At 43.2% G+C, this 22820-nt stretch overlaps 2 protein-coding genes across 2 annotated transcripts in view; one reads left to right on the top strand and one right to left on the bottom strand.

The window, feature by feature from the left end:
* Positions 1-22820, top strand: part of ACY3 (aminoacylase 3) — a 61274-nt gene that overhangs the window by 19451 nt on the left and 19003 nt on the right. The window lies entirely within an intron of this gene.
* The window catches only part of LOC308666040 (calcium-binding protein 2-like), a 28338-nt gene continuing 12934 nt past the window's right edge, over positions 7417-22820 (bottom strand). The window contains exons 3-6 of the mRNA XM_081324501.1: positions 19376-19519; positions 17707-17816; positions 8982-9129; positions 7417-7964 (exon numbers count right to left, since the gene is read on the bottom strand). Of these exons, the coding sequence (XP_081180627.1) occupies positions 7936-7964; positions 8982-9129; positions 17707-17816; positions 19376-19519 (431 nt within the window). The 3' untranslated portion in view covers positions 7417-7935. The remainder of the gene's footprint in view (positions 7965-8981; positions 9130-17706; positions 17817-19375; positions 19520-22820) is intronic.

The raw sequence follows: 22820 nt of genomic DNA, 5'->3' as shown, positions 1-22820 counted from the left end.
CAAGAGTACATGGCAGATGCAAATAGTAGTGTGCTTAGTCTGGCAATATTCTGCCAATAGGTGCAGAAACAATAAAAAACTCAGCTTGGAGGAATCACTATGTGTCATTCTTGGTTTTGGGGCCTGACAGTCCTTGAGGTTTTATTTGAGTTTTTTGTGCAAGATTGGTGCTTACTCCACCTCATTTCTAGGATAATCTTTTCATGCACGTGCAGCAAACTTGATAAATTGGATAAGCCAGTGTTCTCTGGCAAAAATATTGTCTCTCAGATCTAAATCACCTAGGCCAGGGATTCCAAACTCTTCAGCTGCATAACCTTTTCATGCCATTTCAGTTTATTCATTGACCCCCAAATATTTATTATACAAAACTAATACATATTATTTTAGTAATAGTATTGTATAGTGGGTTCTCGACCGCATGGCAATACGCTGGACAAAGGGTTCAGCATGGCAGCTCTTTATTAGTGGAAGTACTGAACAGAACAATAGGGGCTACCTGTACCCCCTTATATACCTGGCTAGGTACACAGGTAGCCAATCCCTTTATGAGATTTTCCCGCCGGGCGCTTATCAGCCAATCCTGTCATGGTACAGCGCCACCTGATGGTAACAGCGAGCCGTTGCTTGTATTTTATTTATCCCCATACATAACACCCCTTCCCCCATAAAAAAAATAAACAATTTCTAATTTTATAATACATGCTTCCTGGTGCTGAATAGACACATTGTGACCTTCTTTATGACCTTACATAGTCCTCCAAATAGGCAGGTGGCCTATGAGCCCTGGATGACCTTCTCAGGGTTTGCTCACTCGTCATAAGTTGCGTCCTGGCTCTGTGCCCCTTCGACCGCATTGTCCTGATGAGCCAGGGCTTGATGTTCTGGTTGTTGTTCAGTCCTGCCAAAACTTCCTGGTATTAGTTCAGTGTCCATGAGGTCCTCCTCCATCCCAGGCCCCATTGTGAGGGTAGGCCCGCCAACCTGTGGCTTTTCAGGGACCCGTTTCCTGATTTGGTCAATATGTTGCCTGACCTGACGGCCCCCTTCCACCTCTACAATGTATGACAATGGCCCCGTTCTGTCAATCACCACCCCCTGAACCCACACATGACCCGGCCCATAGTTTCTGACCCAAACCAGGTGGCCAGTGTGTAGCTCTCTGGTGAGGATGGGTTGTTCCGTCTCTGCAGCCACTCTGTCAGGGTGGAGTCTGTCCAACTTAGTGATGAGTCGTCTGCCCCACCGCAGCTCTGCAGGGCCCTTGCCGGTGGTCGTACACAGTGTAGTGTGTTGTGCAAGAAGAAATTGGGCCAACCTTTGGTGCCAGTCTCCACTGATGATGTGTCTCAATGCATCCTTGGTCATCCTCACCATACATTCTGTTTGCCCATTGGACGATGGGTGGAAGGGCGCGGAGGTGACGTGTCTAATCAAGTTGGCCCTCGTGAAACCCTGGAAATCAGCAGATGTGAATTGTGGGCCATTATCCGAGACTATCACATCAGGCAGGCCATGCGTAGCAAAGAGTCCCCTGAGCACCTGTACCATCTTGGCTGTGGTCATGCTAGTAACTGGTACTACCTCAAGCCATTTGGAGTAGCTGTCAACTACTACTAGGAATGTTTGACCCTGAAAAGGGCCAGTATAGTCAATGTGGACTCTAGACCATGGTTTGTGCATCTCCTCCCACTTGTGTACCGGTGCGTGCGGCTGTTCTGGCCTTGACCTTTGGCACATGTAACATCCCGCAACTTGTTCCTCAATAGCCTTATCAAGGCCCGGCCACAAGTAACTTCTGGCTAATGCCTTCATCCTGACTATGCTGGGGTGACCCTCATGTAGTGACCGTAAGACCCTATCCCTGAGTTTCTCAGGAATGATGACCCTGCTACCCCACAATAGGCATCCCTTATGAGAAGACAGCTCATGTCTCCTCATGAAGAATGCCTGGAATTCCGAGCCTGGACTCTTTTTTTGGCACCCTGAGGCTACCCATGCCTGTACCCTGCTCATGACCTTGTCAGCTTTGGTACCAGCAGCAATGTCCTTAGCGTGGAGCGGGCATTTTGGTAGATCCTGGATGGCCATTATCTGCTCAGCAGGTGCCAGGTCCGGTTCAGCAGTGGCTAGTGGTAACCTGCTTAATCCATCCGCATGGCCCATGTCCTTTCCTGGTTTGTGCACCGGTTTACACGTGTACGCGGATAGGAATATGGACCACCTCAGCATTCTGGGTGATAGGATCTGTGGGGTTTGTCTGTCAGTCGTGAACAACCCCAACAGAGGCTTATGGTCCATGAAAATAGTGAATTCCCTGCCATATAAGTAGTCATGAAATTTTTTGACTCCTGTCACTATTGCCAGAGCTTCCTTGTCAATTTGGGCGTAATTCCTCTCTGCCCTTGACAGTGTTTGGGAGTAATAAGCAATGGGTCTCTGCTCCCCATTGTCCTCCATGTGACTTAAGACAGCACCCACCCCATAGGGGGATGCATCACATGCGATGCAGATGGGTTTGTTTTCTATAAAATGAGTGACAGTTGAGTTACAGGACAATAGGTCGTGGACCTTGGTCCAATTCCAAGGAGTTTTTTTGTCTAAGAGCCTGTGTAAAGGCTCGGCAATTGCTGCTTTGTGGGGCAAGAAAGCATGATAAAAATTTAGTAACCCCAAGAAAGCTTGCAATTCAGCTTTGTTTTTAGGGGTTGGAGCCATCTTAATTGCTCTTACCTTGGAATCAGTGGGGTGGATTCCCTTGGCATCAATTCTGAACCCTAGGAATTCAGTGGATGCCACTCCAATGCTGCATTTGTCCTTTTTTAGTTTTAATCCTGCAGAGCAGAATCTGCTTAAAACAGCCTGCAGCCTGTCAGCCAGGACCTCTTCAGAATCTCCAGCAATAAGGACATCATCAAAGTAAGGGCATACCTGGAGTATAGTCCTCTCCATCGCCTCCTGAAAGATTCCTGGAGCTACACAGACACCGAACTGCAAACGGTTAACTCTGAAAGCCTCTCTGTGTGTAACAATTGTCTGAGTGTCAGCTGTCTCCCTGGTAACAGGGAGCTGCTGATATGCTTGCGCCAGATCGAGCTTAGCAAAGATGGCGCCGCCCTGGAGTGAGGAGAGGACGTGTAGCACTGTCGGGACCGGGTAAGCGTGCGGATTCAGGGCCCGGTTCACTGTAGCCTTATAATCCGCACAAATTCTAACCTCCCCGTTAGCTTTAAGTGGGGTGACTATTGGGCTTTCCCACTCTCCCCCTTCTACTGGTTCTAACACCCCTTGATGCACTAATTTGTCCAATTCGCTCTCAATCTTGTGCTTGAGAGCGAAGGGGACTCTTCTGGCCTTAATTCTGACAGGAAGAATGTTAGGGTTCAACTTCAATTTTATGGGGGGCCCTGTGTATTTGCCTAGCTTACCATCAAATACATCTGCAAATGTGTTGCAGATGGATTCAAGGCTTTTGGACTGGGTATTATGGATCCCCGATATCCCTATCCCCAGAGCCCCAAACCAATTCAGCCCCACTAAGCTGGTCCTGCACCCCTCGGCTACCAGGACATCCAAGGGACCCTGGAAGTCTTTGAACCCCACTATCATGGTGGCCTCCCCTTTGACTTTAATGGGGGCATGCTGGAAATCAGATAACTGGATGGTGGTGGGCTTCAATTGAGCCCACCATTTGCTCCGGTCGCAAACTGCTTTAAATGTCTCATAAGAGATTATGGAGTCTGCGGATCCGGAATCGAGCTCCATCTTGCAAGGAACCCTTTGCAAGCGGACCTCCAGTTTGATCTTTTGTGTGAGAAACTGGTGGACCACCGTGTGAGACACGGTCCCCCTACTCTCAAGGGAATCAGTATAGGTGAGCTGAGGGGACTCAGTACCTGTAGGCCACACGTCCAACGATTGAAGCTCATACGTGCTGTCTCGTGTGTGATTTCGGCAGACGACTGTGATGTGCCCCATCTTGCCACAGGACCGACACTTTGCGGTTCGGAATCTGCAGACCGCTCTTGGATGATTCCCTCCGCAACCAGCACACTTCTGGACATTTTCTCTGCTGCTGTAGCCGGTACCTTTGTTGGCCGTTGTTTGATTCCGCTGGTTTCCATTGTTGTCGCACCACATTTGATGTCTTCCTTGCCTTTGATGTAAAGCATCGACCTCGGTCTCCTCCAACGCATCCCCACTTCCGCCGTTCGCAGCCTCTCCAAAATGAATGGAACCACCTGGGCTGCTGGGTCGGGCTTGATGGGTCGCGTTGACTGCTCCCCCGGCGGCTTCGCTGGCCAAGGTCTCATCCTGAGCATATTGGAGTGTGATGGTCGGCTGGGCATATAATCGCTGCTGCAGCCGTTTGTCTCAGAGCCCACACACCATGCAATCTCACAGCCTTTCTTCTAGGTTGCTAAAATTGCACAGGCGTGCGGCTTCTCGCAGAGCTGCGATAAATTCAGAAGCTATCTCCCCTGGCCGTTGGCACCGCTGGTCGAACTGACCTTGCCAAGCCAGTTCGGATATTCGCGGCTTGAAGTGATTATTCAGCTTTTCCACGATGTCCTTGTACGACACGGTCTCGATCGCCGTCGGCACGCACAGGTTAATGGCCAGATCGTGGATCTCTGGGCCACTCAAACAGGTCAGGGCTGCTGCCTTCTGCACATCGTTGCTGATGTTATTAGCCCACAGGAACACTTCTACCTGGCTGAGGTGAGAAGTCCATCTCTCAGGGTGACAGGTGTTGAATGGCGGAACCTGTCCGAATTTTGCCATGGTGTCCAGTTGTCCTGTTCTCCGCTTGACCGCAAGCGCTTGCTTTGGTGGCCATAAATGGTTCGGGGAAAGATGCTTCTTTCCTCCGATCCTTAGTGACTTCAGCTCTTCAGGAGAAACAGGATCCCACCTTTGTTGCCACTATTGTATAGTGGGTTCTCGACCGCATGGCAATACGCTGGACAAAGGGTTCAGCATGGCAGCTCTTTATTAGTGGAAGTACCGAACAGAACAATAGGGGCTACCTGTGCCCCCTTATATACCTGGCTAGGTACACAGGTAGCCAATCCCTTTATGAGATTTTCCCGCCGGGTGCTTATCAGCCAATCCTGTCATGGTACAGCGCCACCTGATGGTAACAGCGAGCCGTTGCTTGTATTTTATTTATCCCCATACATAACGAATAGTACTATGAAAAATAGCAATAATAGATAAATGACACAAATAGCCACACACAGCTGATAAAGACAATTCAAGGCAGTTCTTGTACGTGGCTGATGATTGAATCCTGGCTAACGCTGTCTTGCCATTAGCCACCTCACCTTCAGGATTAGGAATTGGTGTGGAGCTCTGTAGAGACCCCCAAAGATTAATCAACTTTCTATCATTCACTGACCATATTGGAATGCATTAGTGATCTTGAGGAAAGAGAAAAAGAAATGCTGCCTAGAAAAGAAGCAGATAAGAGGGGCAAGGAGCCAGCAATCACTTAATGGTCATAAAATGAAAGGATCTGCCTTACTGGATCAAGCAGTTAAAAGTGATGGGTGGGAAATTTGTACTTTCAGACTTGCAAGATTCTGTTAATGCAGCCTTACCATAAAGTACAATTAATCCAGTCCTGTTTCACCAATGGTCAAGTCTTATTCTGCTCCAATAATGAGCCTGACGTATGGATCTGTCCTTGTAGTTTCAATGTGGAACGTTAAGTAAAGTGAATGGTGGAACCACTTGGCTTGGTTTCCCTTCCCGCTTAGACCCTGCTGTTGGGGGGAAAAAAAGTATCAATCTCATTCCCTCCCTATCATGATGTGGTGGGGATATTGAGCAAGTATAGATGGGTGCTTTGAATAAAAGGTTTGGCTACCTCTCAATAGTGGAACTAATGTCTCCCAAACACAGAGACACTACATCTACTGCCTGAGCTTTTTTCTGAATGTGGGTTTAACTACTTTTTTTTCTAGAAAAAATGCTGGAAACTGCTTTTCTGGAGTTGTACACATTCCATTTGTTTTAACCAAGTTTTCTTTGACTGCTAGATTGATTAGAATTAGATGATAAGGGATGCTACTTGTTTTGGGGAAATTGTTTTTTGAGGCAAAGGAGCAAAGAAACTGTAGACCAAGAAATCTAGTTTGGAATGCTGTGGCCCAGTCCTGAGGAGAACTGACTCAGTGTATCTTAGTTATTGCTAGATTATTTGGCAGGTCGAATCCCGAGTGCCGCGTAGCAGAGTGAGCGCCTGTTACTCGTCCCAGCTTCTGCCCACCTAGCAGTTCGAAAGCATGTAAAAATGCAAGTAGAAAAATAGGGACCACTACGGTGGGAAGGTAACAGCGTTCCGTGCGCCTTTGGCGTCTAGTCATGCCGGCCACATGACCACGGAGATGTCCTCGGACAAGCGCTGGCTCTTCGGCTATGAAACGGAGATGAGCACCGGCCCCTAGAGTCGGAAACGACTAGCACACATGTGCGGGGGAACCTTTACCTTTTATCACTGGAAGGGTTTTCAGAAGCTTCAGCTGGTACAAAGAAGTTGTGGGTGTTTACCTGTGGGATCATATTACTTCTATCCTCCCATATGCCTTTTAGTTGTTAAATATTTATGGGTGTAATTACAATTGTTGATGATTACCTATAATGTCCTAGCTAAATCAAAGATCCCAACTCTTGTCACACCAGTCTGCCTACCCATTAAAATCAAGCTGAGGTGGCTTTCTATGTTCCTGTCCATGGTGCAGGATCAATTGGTTGGACAAAGAACATTCTTTGTAGGCACACCACTGTTTTGGAAAGTGAAATTCTGAAGGCCTCACCCTCAATTTTTTTTTGTCAATTTGAGAATACTTTTTAACGTATGAAGCAGGCTTTTTGTCAGGCTGAAGTGATTTTAACTAAGACTTTGTTCTGTCTGCCATATCTGTTGTACTATTACATTTTGATTTCATCTGTGGTCTAATATTGTGAATTTTAATTATCACCAGCTATCTAGACTTAACACATGAACTTCAGAAAAACAAAATACAAATATTTCAATTAGGTTTTATACTATTTCAATATGTAACACTGCAGTTGTTCAGTAACACAGCCAGAGTCTGACTCTGCTTTTGCATATACATAAACACACATATATCTAATATTTATGCAACTGTCAAAAGAAAATAAATATATTTATGGTTGCATATAGTGATCTTTAACTTTTTTCCAAATTTCAAGTTGACACTGAATTCATGTAATTCCTGAGAAGCATTTCAGGGATTGGTCTTTGGAATTATGATAGCTTTGTTTACAAATCCAAAGCTGATTTTATTTTTGTTTAACCACATCCTTACAGTTTCTAGTGAAGGGTCTTCATGAATGAGATCCAGGAATCTCTTTCCCTTTATTTTAAAATATCTGGGAAGAGGCTTGTCATTCATTTATTCATTTTGCTCTGAGGGGATTAAAAAAAATTACCATTCAGCTCAACAGAATATCTTTGGATGAATCAACTATTAATTTCAAACAGTTTATTTTAAGTCTCCATGAATTTTGAGCTGATAGGGAGGAAAAATGTCAGAGGAAATCAAAGTACACCTGGGTATGGCTCCATACCTGGACAGAATTTGCCAGGCCTAGCCACACTGGTATGGGCCCTGAAGTGCTTTCTGTTCCTAACAAGTAAAGATGGTGCCAGGTGAGTTCTCTAGGCTCAGACCAGCCATTTTGCCTCAAAACTCAAAATCTTCCTGCACACACAGTTAGCACCTGCTCCCTGAGATACTTTGCAGCTTTGGATCCAGACTTGGGGAAAGAGAATTTCATCTCCTTTTGTGATGTTCCTATCTCCAGGAAGTGAAAAGAGCTAGCAGCAGAAACCAATTCCTTCCCATTATTGAGCAAGGTAATTCTGGAAATAAAGACATCCCCATTCTTCTCCTCTCATTCTTGTTACACGGATGACAGCATCATCACAAACTCTGAAAGAGACAGGAAAAGTCAGATCAATCGTATTTCTCAGAGATTCTCATCTTCTCAATCAATGTCTCCCTCTCAGAGGGTCTATTCCCTCTATTCTGGCAATGGTTTGGGTAGTTGTTAGTAAAAGAGCTTTTGCATATACATAAACATACATAGCTTTCTGGTAAGAATGAGGCAAGGGACAAAGTTCCAAAGGATGGGTGGGCCTTAGGAAGAGAGTGTTATAAACCATCGTAGTTGCATCCTAGTCCTTGGGAAAATAACAACAGGCATCCTATCAGTGTGATAACTCCCTCATGTATGGAATGGACTATATTGTGGAAGTGTTAATCTAGTTTCCTGATAAAATTCCCTCCTCCCTACCAAAATTCTTATTGCCCTGACTGTATTTATGATAAGTCCTTAAAACACCTGCATGTTTTAGAGATTACAATATGTTTCAGAGTTGCAGTTCTAGTTTATGTTCCATGGAAAAGATGCTGCTACTTATGATGATCAAAGAAGGTAGTCAACCTTATCCAACCATGAATTTTGAAAGTGACCCATATTCTCTGATAACTAGTAGTTACGAAATTGACTACAGACCATACCAAGCTTCAGGGGGAAACAATCTCTGCTTCCTTTAAAGACATAATGAGTAGCAAAGAATTCTGTTTTCCTAATCTACATTAAATGCATTGAAATGAAAGAGTTCTGGTTCAAACTAATGCATGTTTTCATAGATAAACTTGAAAACATGATTACTGTATGGCTCCTACTGGAACTTACAACTGCAGTGCTATCCATTTCTGGAAACCTGCAGCTTTTCTAGATTATTTCTTGTATTGGTAGGCATTCTTAAACAACTCAGCCAATGCTGTCCTGTACTATTTGTGATGCACCTATTTGGTTTAAAAAAAAAACAACAAAAAAAAACCTCTGACATAGTGCTTCATTTATAGAAAACAGATCCTGCCTTTCAGAATGCAGTATTTAAGGGGAAAGAAGTTAACAAAACATGTGCTGACTTTTCTCACCGTCAAAGTCCACTTTTCCATCTCCATTGAGATCTATATCTTGCAGGATCTCGTCCAACTCCTGGGCATTGAGTTGCTCACCTAAGAGGGCAGTCACAGCCTGGCACAGTTCAAAACTGCTGATAGCTCCATCTCCATCTGTATCAAACTTGAGAAAGAAGGAATTGCCTGAGAACGGACTGTATTTACTTCCCACTCAAACATCTGTTGCGGCACCTTCTCTTTGGAATAATATCTCCCTGAGAGGGTTTGGACTGCCTACTCATGTTGAGATGATATTTAAAAACTTGGCTCCTTCCCCAAGCTCTGGGATAGATTCTTGTCATGCCCACTGGTGTGTACGTTTGTCTTGGCTGTGGCATATTTTTCCCTATTATGTCCAATGTAATATTATGCTATGTATTTCTTTTCCTATTTTTAAATGTCGTATTGGTTCAATTGTAAGCTATCCAGAGTCTGTCCTCAGCAGACCACCTTTATACTTCTAAGTTATAAATAAATCTTCCTTTCTTTTTTATTCTCCATCCAACCTTCCCAATCCTTTCTTCCTCCTCTATCTCCTCTTCCGTTTGTCCAAACTCTCCAGTCTTACTTTTTTTTCAGATTCTCTCCGAAATGACAGACAATTGGCATGAGCTTAGATCATTTTTGCATGAGCATAGCATCAGCATGAGAACTCCTTTACAATATTGAAATTTTGTCTATTCAGGGGCGAGGGGATTTAACTGCAGTGCAGTTTGCCTTCCCACAGGCCTCTACCTCCCATTTCCTCTTTTATTTTTTGGGGGGAAAATCCCCAAAAGTCACATTGCACAAAATGGACATTTGCTACCAAATTTTTGGAAATGCAATCTGAAGCTCCTGCAGCCATATTTGGGGTGCAGAGGAGACATGTAGCTCAAGAGCCACTGACCAAGACAGTGGCTATCACGGGTGCAGAATGCCAGTGTATTAAGTGACTATGCCATGGGATTAATGATTATCCTTGGAAGTTTTCAAGTTGACTACTCAATTATTGTTTTGCCACCCACTTTCAGTTCCCTTTCCTGCTTGACCTGAGCTTGGTTGTCCTCTGCTTTGACAGAAATCAGACCAATTTCCCAATCACACAAAGAAAATAAAACAATTTGTTAATCATTAGCTTTTCCTTGCCTTGGTTCATCTGGTTGTCTTACACAAAGACAACACAAGGCTTTTGGAAACTAGTCAGATGTTTGAATGAACTCAGAAGGAACTGCAAGGGAAAATAAAAATAATGCTTAAGGGAATGAAGTCTTTGGACATGACATCATAGAAGGACTAGCCTCCAGGAAAGAAATATTTTGAAAGGCCTGGAACTATGAATGAGACATTAAAGGGGTGGTTTTCTGAAAAATAGATTTTTTCTAGTACAGAAACAAATGAGAGAAGAATCAAAATGACCGATAGGAAATATGGTTTTGATTATCTATTACTTGTCTGTACGTCTATTCACTTAAATAATTTTTCTTTAAAGAGTCAGAAATACATCAATCACAAATAAATCAATCAGATAAATAAATATTAATCCTGGGTAAAGCAAAAGGCACTGCACTAATATTTTTCAATTTATTAATATTGTTTACTCAGAGCAAGAAATCCATGTGTGAGCAGGGAGAGGGGATAGGGTAAAGCCTTTTGCCAAATATAGACTTTAATTCTGTAGAGTATGAGAAAAGAATGTAAAGCTAAAATGAGCTTGATAAAGACTGGTACCATTTACAGATTAGACAAGAACAATAGCAAACACACAGGCTATTTGTACACAGAGTAAGATTACTTCAGGACTTTCCGTTGATCAAAAGAACATTTGTATTTATTCCCAATTTATTCTTGCTCGCCCTGTAGCTGTCTCTGAGCCACAACAATATTGGAGAGGTGACATTTTGTGTTAATCCAAGTGAACCCTTATGGTTCTGAATTTAGATAGAGGTGGTGCAAGAGCCATTTCTCTTTCTGGATTTCCCTCCTCAGAGGAAAAAAAAAGGAAGATAAACCTTACCTCTTCTATGAGGTTGGCATTCAGTACCAACTAATTTCAGACCTCCAGGATTGAGTAGGCGAAAGGAGGTTGGTGTGTTGGATGATATGCAGAAAGTAAAAATGACATTATATCTTCTCCTGAAATGGTCTGGAAGTTTGTTGACCTAGTGTCTTCCTTTCCATTGAGAGCAAGGGTCCCCAAATCCCCTTATTTTCAGTCTTTTCAGCATACGTTTAGCAGGGTTAGGAAGAGAGACTCCATTACCTCAGTTGTCTCCTGTCTATCTTTGGTAAGATTACTTGGTAAGTGTCTCTATTTTACATATTTTACATCATTAAATAATTAAATCGTCTGTCAGGACCCACCCCAAACCACATCTTAGGAAGACAAAAACTCTTGGAGTCAGTTCTAGTCCAAAAGGAATCTTTACTAGGACATGCTTGGTTGTGGGAATACAAGACAGGACTTAGTATTGTTTTACAAAGTGAAATTTTATGAAGGGTACCCAGTTCAGCCCCCCTTCCCTCAACCCCATTTGGTCAGCCCCCATCCTTCTACTTCATGTCATCCCTTTCGTGGGGAAAAAAGGAACTTCGAATCTTTATGGTTATTGCCTTCTTCCTCTCCAGAATTAAAAGAAAACACAAGCCAGATGCCTTCTTCTCTAACCCTCCCTTTTGATCCCCCCAGTTCAAAAGGTTTCCCTTGGTCTTTGAAATAACCTAAGGCAGGCTGAATCCACATATGCTCCTCCTTCCTCGGGAGATGGCAGAATTCATATGGGGGGGATAATGTTTTTTTTTTTAATTGAAAAGTTTTAACATACATTTTATCTTTAACAATCCCCCCTCCCCCTCCCATACCCATCCCTCCCTACCCCTCCCCCCTTCCCCCCCGACTTCCCAGAGCTAAGTACAGGGTATAAAAACAAAAAAAAAACAATCATAAACATCCAAATGCTAACAACCACAAACTCTAAAATCTATCACTCTCTAGCTCATATAGGATAACTACAAACACTATTACTATTAAATATATAAAAAAAAGAAAAAGAAAAGAAAGGAAGACGTATTCAAATGCTACATGAAACTTTTTAGTCCCGTATTTGTTCTGGATATACTCAATCCATTTTCTCCACTCCATAATGTAACGTTCTTGCGAGTGATCTTTCAAATAAGCCGATATCTTTGCCATCTCCGCCAGGTCTGAAACCTTTAAAGTCCATTCTTCTATAGTCGGCAGTTCCTCCTTCTTCCAATACTGACCTATGAAGAGTCTTGCTGCCGTAATTAAATTCAACATCAACTTAGTGTCCACAACCGTAGCATCTGTAATTATTCCCAACAAAAAAAGTTGCGGACAAAACTTTATCCTTTGCTTGAAAATCTTCTGCATATTCCACCAAATTTTTATCCAAAAGGCCTTAACCTTTTTGCAAGTCCACCATATGTGAAAATATGTTGCATCTTCGTCACCACACCTCCAGCATTTGGGCTGATAGTTCGGATACATACTTGCAAGCTTTTTAGGATCTAAATGCCATCTATAAAACATTTTATAAAAGTTCTCTCTTAAATTTTGAGCTTGTGTAAATTTTACGTTCCTCACCCAAATCTTTTCCCACGTGTCCATTGTAATAGCTTCTTGGATATTTTGGGCCCATTTTATCATGCAATCTTTAACAAGTTCTGTTTCTGAATCAATTTCTATCAATGCAAGATATATCCGTTTGATATGTGCAGGACCCTGACTTCTAATTTGCTTTATCAGATTTTCATCAGTCATTGTAAAACCAATTTTCAGATCTTCTTTCCACCTGGCCCGTAGCTGAATATATTGAAACCAAGTTTGAATAATCTTCTCATCTCGCAAGAGATCGTACGGTTTCAGACACCAGACATTTCTTTCCAGACTTAAAATCTCCTTATATGTAGTCACATCATGTTTAAAAACAACATTTATATTTTCTATTGCGTGTTTTGGAATTGCCCACAATGGTATCTTACAATCTAACTTATGTCTATACTTCTTCCAGACTCTCAACAATGCCTGTCTTAAAATATGCACTTTGAACACATTATCTACCTTCTTATCATACAACAAATATGCATGCCAGCCAAATAACAAGTCGTGGCCCTCAAGATTTAATAATCTCTCTTGTGTCAAATTAATCCAATCACTTATTCCTGCTAACGCAGCAGCTTCATAATATAATTTGAGATTGGGCATTTTAAGGCCACCTCTTTCACGAGTATCCTGCATAATCTTAAGTTTAACTCGTGGCCTTTTCCCTGCCCAGACAAATTTATTGATACCTCGCTGCCATTCCTCCAGATTAGAATCTTTCTTAAGAACCGGTATCATTTGAAATAAAAATAAAAATTTAGGCAGGACATTCATTTTCACTGCTGCGATTCGCCCCAACAAAGACAATTGCAATTTCTCCCAGCTCTCCATTTCTTTTTGAACTTTTCCCCATAATCTTTCATAATTATTTTTATATAACTTTGTATTAGAGGGTGACAAAAACACCCCCAAGTATTTGACCCTCTTGACAATCTCAAATCCAGTTAATCCTTCTAAAAGAGCCCTTTGCAATACTGTCATATTTTTGGCCAGAATTTTAGTTTTTTGTACATTAACTTTAAATCCAGAAACCTTCCCATATTGTATTATTATCTCCATCAGGTCCACAACAGAATTTTCCGGCTGGGTCACCGTAACAACCAGATCATCTGCGAACGCTCTCAATCTATAATCCTGATCTCTAATTTGTATACCCTTAATTCTTTCCGAGTTCCGTATTTTTACCAATAATATCTCCAATGTTAACACAAATAACAAAGGCGATAACGGACACCCTTGCCTTGTGCCCTTCTCAATATTACAAGCTTCAGTCAAGCTATTGTTAACTATTATTTGGGCAGTTTGTTTTTGATATAATGCCCTAATTGGTTGCAAAAATTTATCCCCAAAATTCATTTTATCTAGAACTTTCATCAAAAATTGCCAATTCAATTGATCAAAAGCTTTTTCAGCATCTAAAAAAATTAGCGACGCAGGGATCTGGTTGTTCCTTTCCAAAAACTCTAACACATCAACTATATGCCTCACATTATTTTTCATTTGCCTACCACTAATAAACCCAGTTTGATCCCCATGAATCACCTGTTGCAGAACCCTCATCAGTCTATTAGCCAACACCTTAGCAAATATCTTATAATCTGTATTTAAAAGTGATATCGGTCTATAATTTTTAACTTGAGTAGCATCTTGATCTTCCTTCGGTATCAAAGAGATAAAAGCAGTTCTCCAAGACGGAGGCACCTTTCCCCCTCTCTGAATTATCTGAAACAGCTCCTTTAACGGCTTTATCAACTCCATTTGTAAATTTTTGTAGTAAACCGCAGTCAAACCATCCGTACCTGGTGCTTTATCCAACTTCAATTCCTTAATTGCTGTAAGAATTTCTTCTTCTGTTATCAATTGGTTAATCTCCTCTTTTTGTGCCTGCGTAAGAACCGGGATGCTAGCATTCTCCAAATATACATCAATATCTTTTTCATTAATCTTCTCCTTAGCATATAATTTAGAATAAAAGTCCAGAAAGGCCTCCTTAATAAGATCCTGTTGAAACACAACCTTTCCCTTATGTTCAATTTTATCTATATTAGAAGCCCTTTGCTTTTTCCTTAGTCTATAAGCTAGCCATCTACCTGGCTTGTTAGCATTGCAAAAAGTATTATGCCTAGCAAACCGCAAATTGGTTGCCACTTGGTCAGCCATTAATTTATCAAATTGTCCTCTTAATAGCTTAATAACCTCCTTAGTCTTCACATCCAATGGGTTCAAAATCAAGGCCTTTTCTTTTTCCCTAATTTCATTCTCCAATTCTTTCCTTCTGGCTTCCAAAGTACGTCTGTGTTTATTATTCATATATATCAACACCCCTCTCATATAGGCCTTGCTAGCATCCCAAACCATGTCCATAGAAGTATCCTTATTCATATTAATTTCAAAAAAATCCTTCATCCGCTGTTTACATTCTTCCACATTTCTCTGATTTCTAAACAAGTTCTCGTTTACACGCCACGAACACCTATCTCTATTGTCCTTATTGATCTCTAACCACACTGGACTATGGTCAGAAATAGCTCTTGCACAGATCTTTACCTTCTTAATCCTAGAAAAAAAGTCATTGGTCAGCAGAATAAAATCAATTCTGGAAAAAGATTGATGTCTATCAGAAAAAAAAGTATAATCCTTTTCATGCAGGTGAATGTCACGCCAAATATCTCGCAGTTCCAAATCATCCTTCATTTCAAAAAAAGATTTAGGCAATCTGGCATGACTCGGAGAGCGCTTAAAAAGACCAGCCTTATCCATCTGTACATCCAAAACGCCATTCCAATCCCCCATAAAAATAAATGATTTGTAATCCAATTGGGTAAGCTTTGTATGAAGTAAGCTAAAAAAATCAGCTTGCTGTTGATTAGGAGCATACAGTCCAACTAAAAGCGTTTTTTTGCCTTCTAGCAGCAAATCTATCATAAGATATCTACCATGCTTATCTGCTTCAATTAGTTCCGCTGATAAAGTAGTTTTAACATAAACAACCACTCCATTTTTCTTATTCATCGCAGAGGCAACAAATTGCGTGCCCAATCTTGAGTTGGATAAATACTTTTGGTCCATAACCCTAATATGCGTTTCTTGCAAACATATAACATCAATCTTGAATTGTTTTAAATATTGAAAAACTTTCTTTCTCTTCTGTGGTGAATTTAGTCCATTAACATTCCAGGTTAGAAATTTAGTCGCCATGCGTGGCATCCCGAAGCTGTTGGAGCACATCTTTAATAGCCCCTCTATCTTCTTTGGGCCGTGCTCCTCCCACTGCTTCGCTGTAAGTACGCTTTGAGAATTCCATAAACTTCTGTTGGTCTTGCTCTTTTATTTGTTTTGCTCGTTTTAAAGCAGCACGTGTCACCCTCTGCTCTCCAGCAACAGCCGACGAGGTTATACTTTGATCCCCTCCAGCACCATTCTCCTCTTTCTGTCCACCTTCAGCCTCTTGAGATTTCCCTTCTCCAAATCCCTTTGCAGCTTCCAGAAGTGATAGTGGGGTCGCTTTTAAAACATTATTGTAGAAATCACGCGCCTGTGTCACAGTAACCAGACGGTATCTTTTGCCTTCATGCATCACCACCAATCCAACAGGAATCTCCCATCTAAACTTTATTTCACGTTGCTTAAGTTCTTGCACGAGAAATGCAAAATCCTTCCTTCTCCTTAGAATCTTTGGAGGAATTTCTTTTAAAACCAAAACTTCTTGGTCAGCAATCACAACTTTAGTATCATAAGCGGCTTGAATAACTTCATCTCTGGTTTCTCTCTTTGTAAAATAGACCACCACATCTCTAGGTAGCTTTCTCTGTCTAGCAATCCATGAGTTTACACGAAAAACTTTATCCATGCATCCCTTTATTTCAGATGCTGACTGATCCAATACTGCTTCCAACGCCTCAGAAATCAACTGCTTTAGGTCTTCTTTAGGATTCTCTTTTAAGCCTCTGATTCTGATAGCATGCTGCATCTGATGATACTGGACAAGACTCAATTCTCCATCCATTCTATCCCTTAAATCTTCATTCTCCAGTACCTTTACTTCTAATATAGCATTCTTTTGACTCAGATCCTCCACTTTTTCATCCAAACTTTGCACACATTCAGCCACGCTTTGCACTGTAGACAAAATGTCTACCCTCATCGCACTAAACTTCTCTTCCATCCTCTCCTCCATTACTTTAAACTTCTCTTCTATCCTCTCCTCCAATTTCTCCAATTTCTCCTCCACCTTTGCCAACTTGTCACCCAGCATTTCTGATATTACCTGGGATTGTTTTTCCAGAGCATCTTCTAGCTCTTTCGATGTCAATGCAGCAGGGGGAAGGAAAGCTTGCAACGATGTCTGTTGCACCGGGGAAGTTCCCGCACTCCGAAGAGTTTTTGAGGGAGGTTTAGCTGCCATCTTTTCACTTTTACTTGTTGCGCACTTTCACTTTAGGTTTATAAAGTCCATTAAGCTAGAGAATAAGAATAAAAGTCCTCTTCACCTTGACCTCCTGTACCGCTCTGCCTGCTCCTTTTTATTCCAAGGTCTTTCCTTCTGGCAGGGGTGGTCGCAAACGCCTGGCTCTGCTCCAAAGATCCCGGAGCAGAGACGCTGAACAGCTGGGAGCAACCCAGGCTACGGGGGAGTTCAATCCTTCAGCCGCCCAAGCTTTAAGCTCAGGCGGCCCCGGAGAACTCAACCCCTACCTGGGGCCTCACCCCCTCCTCTTCTCCTGAGGAGGGGGCTTCAAATCCATCCGAACAGCTGATCGGCGCTGTTTCGGGTGAAAACTACTCAGCTGAGCAGCGGGCAGCCCGAAACGGCTGTCTCCAGCGCCGCGCTGCCACCGGAAGTCTCCGGGGGGATAATGTTTTAAACATACATTTATGAATGTGATATAAATGGATTCTGACATCATCATTGTTACTTCTTTCCTAGTAATAAATTAGTTGTGTGCTGCATTTTCTGGCTAGGGGGCAAACATATTTCTAACCAAATCCTCTATTCTTCTTCCATTTTATATAAAAATAGTATCAATAATTATGGAAATATCATGCATGGGTTTCAGCACAACTTTACATATCCAATTCATAGCTTTACTGTCATACCTCACGGAAGGCGATCTTCAGCTCCCTCACGCCCACCATATGAGCTGTTTCTTCAAGCAGTTTGGGGCTCATCATCTCTACAAAATCCTCAAAATCTATACGCCCTCCCTCTAAGAGGACAGATAACAAGAAACGATTAGTTCAATTGATGGAAGAAGCACTTTTGAATGAGGTAGGAGATGGTGTTATTAGATATATAAATTACCTCTCTTCAAGAGATTTATTTTCTTTATTTTACTGATTAGATTTATATGAAACTAATGTTGGAATAGACCAAAAACATGTCTAATTTAGCATCTGTTTTCCCACAATGGCCAACTTTCAGAACTCTGTAAGTTCTTACTGTTCCTATAGCGCAGAGACCCCCAACCTTTTAGGCACCAGGGACCAGTTCTGTGGGGAGAGATTTTTCCGTGGACTGGAGGGGGCATGGTTTCATGTGCTGCCTACATCCCATCAATGGGGCTTCGCTTGTTTGCGTGGCCTGGTTTCTGGTATGCTGCGGCCTGGTGCCAGTCCACGGACTGGGGGTTTGGGACCTCTGTTACAGAGAAAGAATGAGATTAACCTGCTCTTAGATTTCCTGTTCTCCAACAGTTCTTAACTGTTGCTGTAGCATCAGTTCCATAAAATAAGACAAGACATGGGGGAACATGATGGTTGAAAGTGTTTCATGGAGATTAGCATTTCTTCAACTTTATTGAAATGGTTTGTGGGTAATTTAAGAAACAATGTAATGAGCTACAAACATGTCTCTGAATCTAATTTACATCCTCGAAATAACATTTCATCCCTATACCTAAATAGTATGCAGTGGTTACTTCAGCTGCTCTGTCAGCACCCCATCCTGTGACTATTATTGACTCTGAGCCTTGGAAACTGGAGAAGCACATAAATATTGCACTAACCTCAGAAGCAGGAGCTTTACAAAAATTATTATCACTTTTCCCTTAAAAGATATTTATGGAAATTAAACAGAGCTTTTCCAAATCTGCTGTACTGTTCACAGAATAATTGCAACTCAAACACTTTTGGAAACAGCACCTGGGTGTATCAGTAGATATGATGGGAAAGGAGAAAAATGGAAGCAGAGCAGTGTCGCTTTGCATACAACTGAGGAAAAAGCAATAGCTTAGCAGCCAAAGACCAGTTATATTATTCGGATCTAAGCTGTGTTTATTCTTTTAATTAAAAAGATACTAGAAAACCAATTCTGCTATAAAAAATATCATTCTTAACCAAACATGAAATCTCAAGTCATGCAATCCATTTTGAATTGATTTACTTTTGCACATTTACATGCATGTGTGTAGAATGGAGCCAAAACACACCCAGCACATATACAAAAAATGGTGCCTATATGAACACTCAGTTGACACATTGTGCATTGCAATCAGAACTTCTGTGAAAGAAACTGAAACTTGAAGAATTGCTATATGTCTTCTGCAATCAGTTCTTAATTATTATTTTTTTCATTTTATATGCTGCTCAAAAAACAGCAGCTTTCTATCAATTGCAACTAAAATTATCAACTGCACATAAAATCAGGATTCCTGTATACTGAGACTATTCTGACATGGTTACTTCAACTGCCTTATCAGCACCCCATCCTGTGACTATTATTGACTCTGTCTTGGAAACTGGAAAAGCACATAAATATTTAACTCACTGCGCATTTTGATATGCTGGGAGATCTCCAGCAACTCCATCTCCGTAGGCATGTAGCCCATGGTTCGCATGCAATCGCCCAGATCTTTGTAGCTGAGGTAGCCATCCTGGTCTGTGTCAAATTCCTTGAAAGCATCTAGCAGCTCTGCCAGGAAAGGCGAAAAAAAATCAACCAAACAAACAAACTTTGCAGACATGAAGCAAAGGTTCCTCTACCTTGACTTTTCTTCCCCCTTTGGGGACTCAGGGAAAGGCCCATGGCCCTGGAAGGCAAGCACACCCTTGGACTCTCTTACAGCCATGGCCATCCAGAGGCTGCCAGGAACTGGTCAGGCTGGCTTTAAGCTAACAAGCACAAGTGATCTTTGTAGAGATGTGTTGCCCAGATAGGGTATCTGTCATAATCATTCTGATAAATAAAATTGCCATGTTGGCTAATTTGTAGCCATCGTGACCATTTACAGTTTGCAGGAGAGAAAGTTTATTACCTTAATAAAGTCCTGTACATAAACAATTATTATTATTATCATCATCACAGATTTGGCTTTTTGTACTTTCTTTTCTTCTAATATAAATCTTTTACAATCTTTCCTCCTTAAAGAACAAAAAAGGGGAAAAATTAAAAAGAGGAAGGCAAATATGCTCTTAGGATAACTTTTATTGATATGCAGGTAGTCCTCGACTTACAACAATTTGTTTAGTGATCGTTCAAAGTTACAACAACACTGGAAAAAGTGATTTATGACTGTTTTTCATGCTTGTGATTGTTGCAGCATCCCCATGGTTACGTGATCAAAATTTGGGTACTTGGCAACTGGCATGTATTTATGACAGTTGCATTGTCCCAGGGGCATGGGGTCATCGTTTAGAACTTTCTCAGCTGGCTTCTGACAAACAAAATCAGTCACAAAGTGAAGTCAGATTCACTTAACAACTGCATGATTCACTTAACAGCAGTGGTTTGCTTAATAACTGTGGTAAAAGGTTGCAAAATGAAGTGCAACTCATTTACCAACTGATTTGCTTAGAACAGAAATTTTTGGGTCCATCGTGGTCATTAGCCGAGCACTACGTGTAAACAATTTTTTTTTGTTTTAATTTAATTTATTTAATTTATTAATATTTGTATACCGCCCTTCTCCCGAAGGACTCAGGGCGGTGTACAGGGCAAGAATAAAACACAAAGCTACAAAAATTAAAAAGTAATTAAATACATGCCCAACAATAAATACATTAATAAAACCCCAATAAAGTGATAGTAAAAACCCCACCAATCCCCCCTCAGGCCAGGCCGGCTTGTTCGAACAGGTATGTTTTCAGATCGCGGCGAAAGGAGCGAAGATCGGGCGCCGTCCGGAGCTCAACCGGTAACTGGTTCCATAGCTCCGGGGCGCCCACAGAGAAAGACCTCCCCCTGGGGGCCACCAATCTACATTCTCTGACCGGTGGCACCCTGAGGAGGCCCTCTCTGTGGGAACGCACAGGGCGGAGGGAAGTTGACGCCGGCAGCAGGTGTTCCCTGAGGTACTCCGGACCCCTGCCATGTAGGGCTTTAAACACCATGACTAGTACCTTGAATCTCACCCGGAAGACAACTGGCAACCAATGCAGCTCACGGAGCAGAGGTGTAACATGGGAGTATCGGGAAACTCCCAACACAACTCTCGCGGCTGCATTCTGTGCCAGTTGGAGCTTCCGGGTGGTCCTCAAGGGCAGCCCCATGTAGAGAGCGTTGCAGTAGTCTAGTCGAGAGGTCACGAGCGCGTGAGTGACTGTGCATAGATCATCCCGGCTTAGATAGGGCCGCAACTGGCGCACCAGGCGAACCTGGGCGAAAGCCCCCCTAGTCACAGCTCCTATGTGATCTTCCAGAGTGAGCCGTGAATCCAGGAGGACTCCCAAGTTGCGAGCCCTATCTACGGGGGGTAATAATTCGCCCCCCATAGAAAGAGATGGAATGTCCGAATAAACCCGGGATGAAGGTATGCAAAGCCACTCGGTCTTGTCGGGGTTGAGTTGAAGTCTGTTCCTCTCCATCCAGACCCGAACCGCCTCCAGGCAACGGGACATCACGGTGAGGGCATCACTGGGGTGGTTTGGGGTCGAAAAGAAAAGCTGGGTATCATCAGCATACTGATGATACCCAACTCCAAAACCACGAATGATCTCACCCAGCGGTTTCATATAGATGTTGAACAGGAGAGGCGAGAGGACCGACCCCTGAGGAACTCCACAAATGAGAGACCTCGCGGTCGACCTCTGCCCTCCTGCCAACACCGACTGCGAGCGTCCCTGGAGATAGGAGGAGAACCACTGTAAAACCGTGCCTCCCACTCCCAATCCCCTAAGACGCCGCAGCAAGATACCATGGTCGATGGTATCGAAAGCCGCTGAGAGGTCTAATAGGACCAGAACAGAGGAATGCCCCCTGTCCCGGGCCCTCCAGAGATCATTCACCAGCGCGACCAATGCCGTCTCCGTGCTGTACCCGGGCCTGAAACCCGATTGGTACGGGTCTAGATAATCCGCTTCATCCAGGACCAGAGGGAGCTGATGTGCCACCACACTCTCAACAACCTTCGCAAGAAAGCGAAGGTTGGAGACAGGACGAAAGTTGTTCAATACAGCTGGGTCCAAGGCAGGCTTCTTGAGGAGAGGCCTCACCACCGCCTCTTTCAAGACGGCGGGGAAGCTACCCTCACTCAAAGAAGCCGATATAACTGCCTGGAACCAGCTGCGTGTCCTCTCCTGGGCTGCATAGACCAGCCAGGAAGGGCACGGGTCCAATAAACATGTGGTGGTGCTCAGCCTCCCCATGATCCTGTCCACTTCCTCCGGAGTCACAGAATCAAACTCCTCCCAGGTGATATCGACAAGACCACCCGCGTCCTGCTCGACAGACTCTGCCCAGTCAGAGTCCAGACCGATCCGAATCCGAGCGATTTTGTCCGACAGATGCTGGTTAAACTCCTCGGCACGACCCTGCAAGGGATCCTCCCTCACCTCCTGATTCAGGAGGGAGCGAGTCACCCTAAACAGGGCGGCCGGGCGATTATCTGCGGACGCGATAAGGGTGGCGAAGTGGTTAGACCTCGCCTCCCTTATCGCAGCGAGATAAGACCTAGTGTAGGTTCTTAGTCGCAATCGATCGGATTCGGATCGGCTGGATCTCCAACCGCTCTCTAGGCCCCGTCTCCGACGCTTCATCTCCCGGAGCTCCACGGAGAACCATGGGGCTCGACGGGATCTGCACCGGGTCAGGGGCCGCAGGGGTACAACTCGGTCAAGAGCCTCAGTGGCCGCCCTTTCCCAGGCTTCCACTAAGGCGTCTGCCGAGCTGTGAGCAAGGGAGGCAGGTGGGGACCCCAGCGCCGCCTGGAACCTCTGGGGATCCATTAAGCGTCTGGGGCGGTACCATTTGATAGGTTCCACACACCCACGGCGGG

Source organism: Vipera berus (genome assembly GCF_964194415.1).
Source record: "Vipera berus genome assembly, chromosome: 1".
NCBI classification, from domain to species: Eukaryota; Metazoa; Chordata; class Lepidosauria; order Squamata; family Viperidae; genus Vipera; species Vipera berus.
This window is presented reverse-complemented; position numbering and strand designations above follow the sequence as displayed.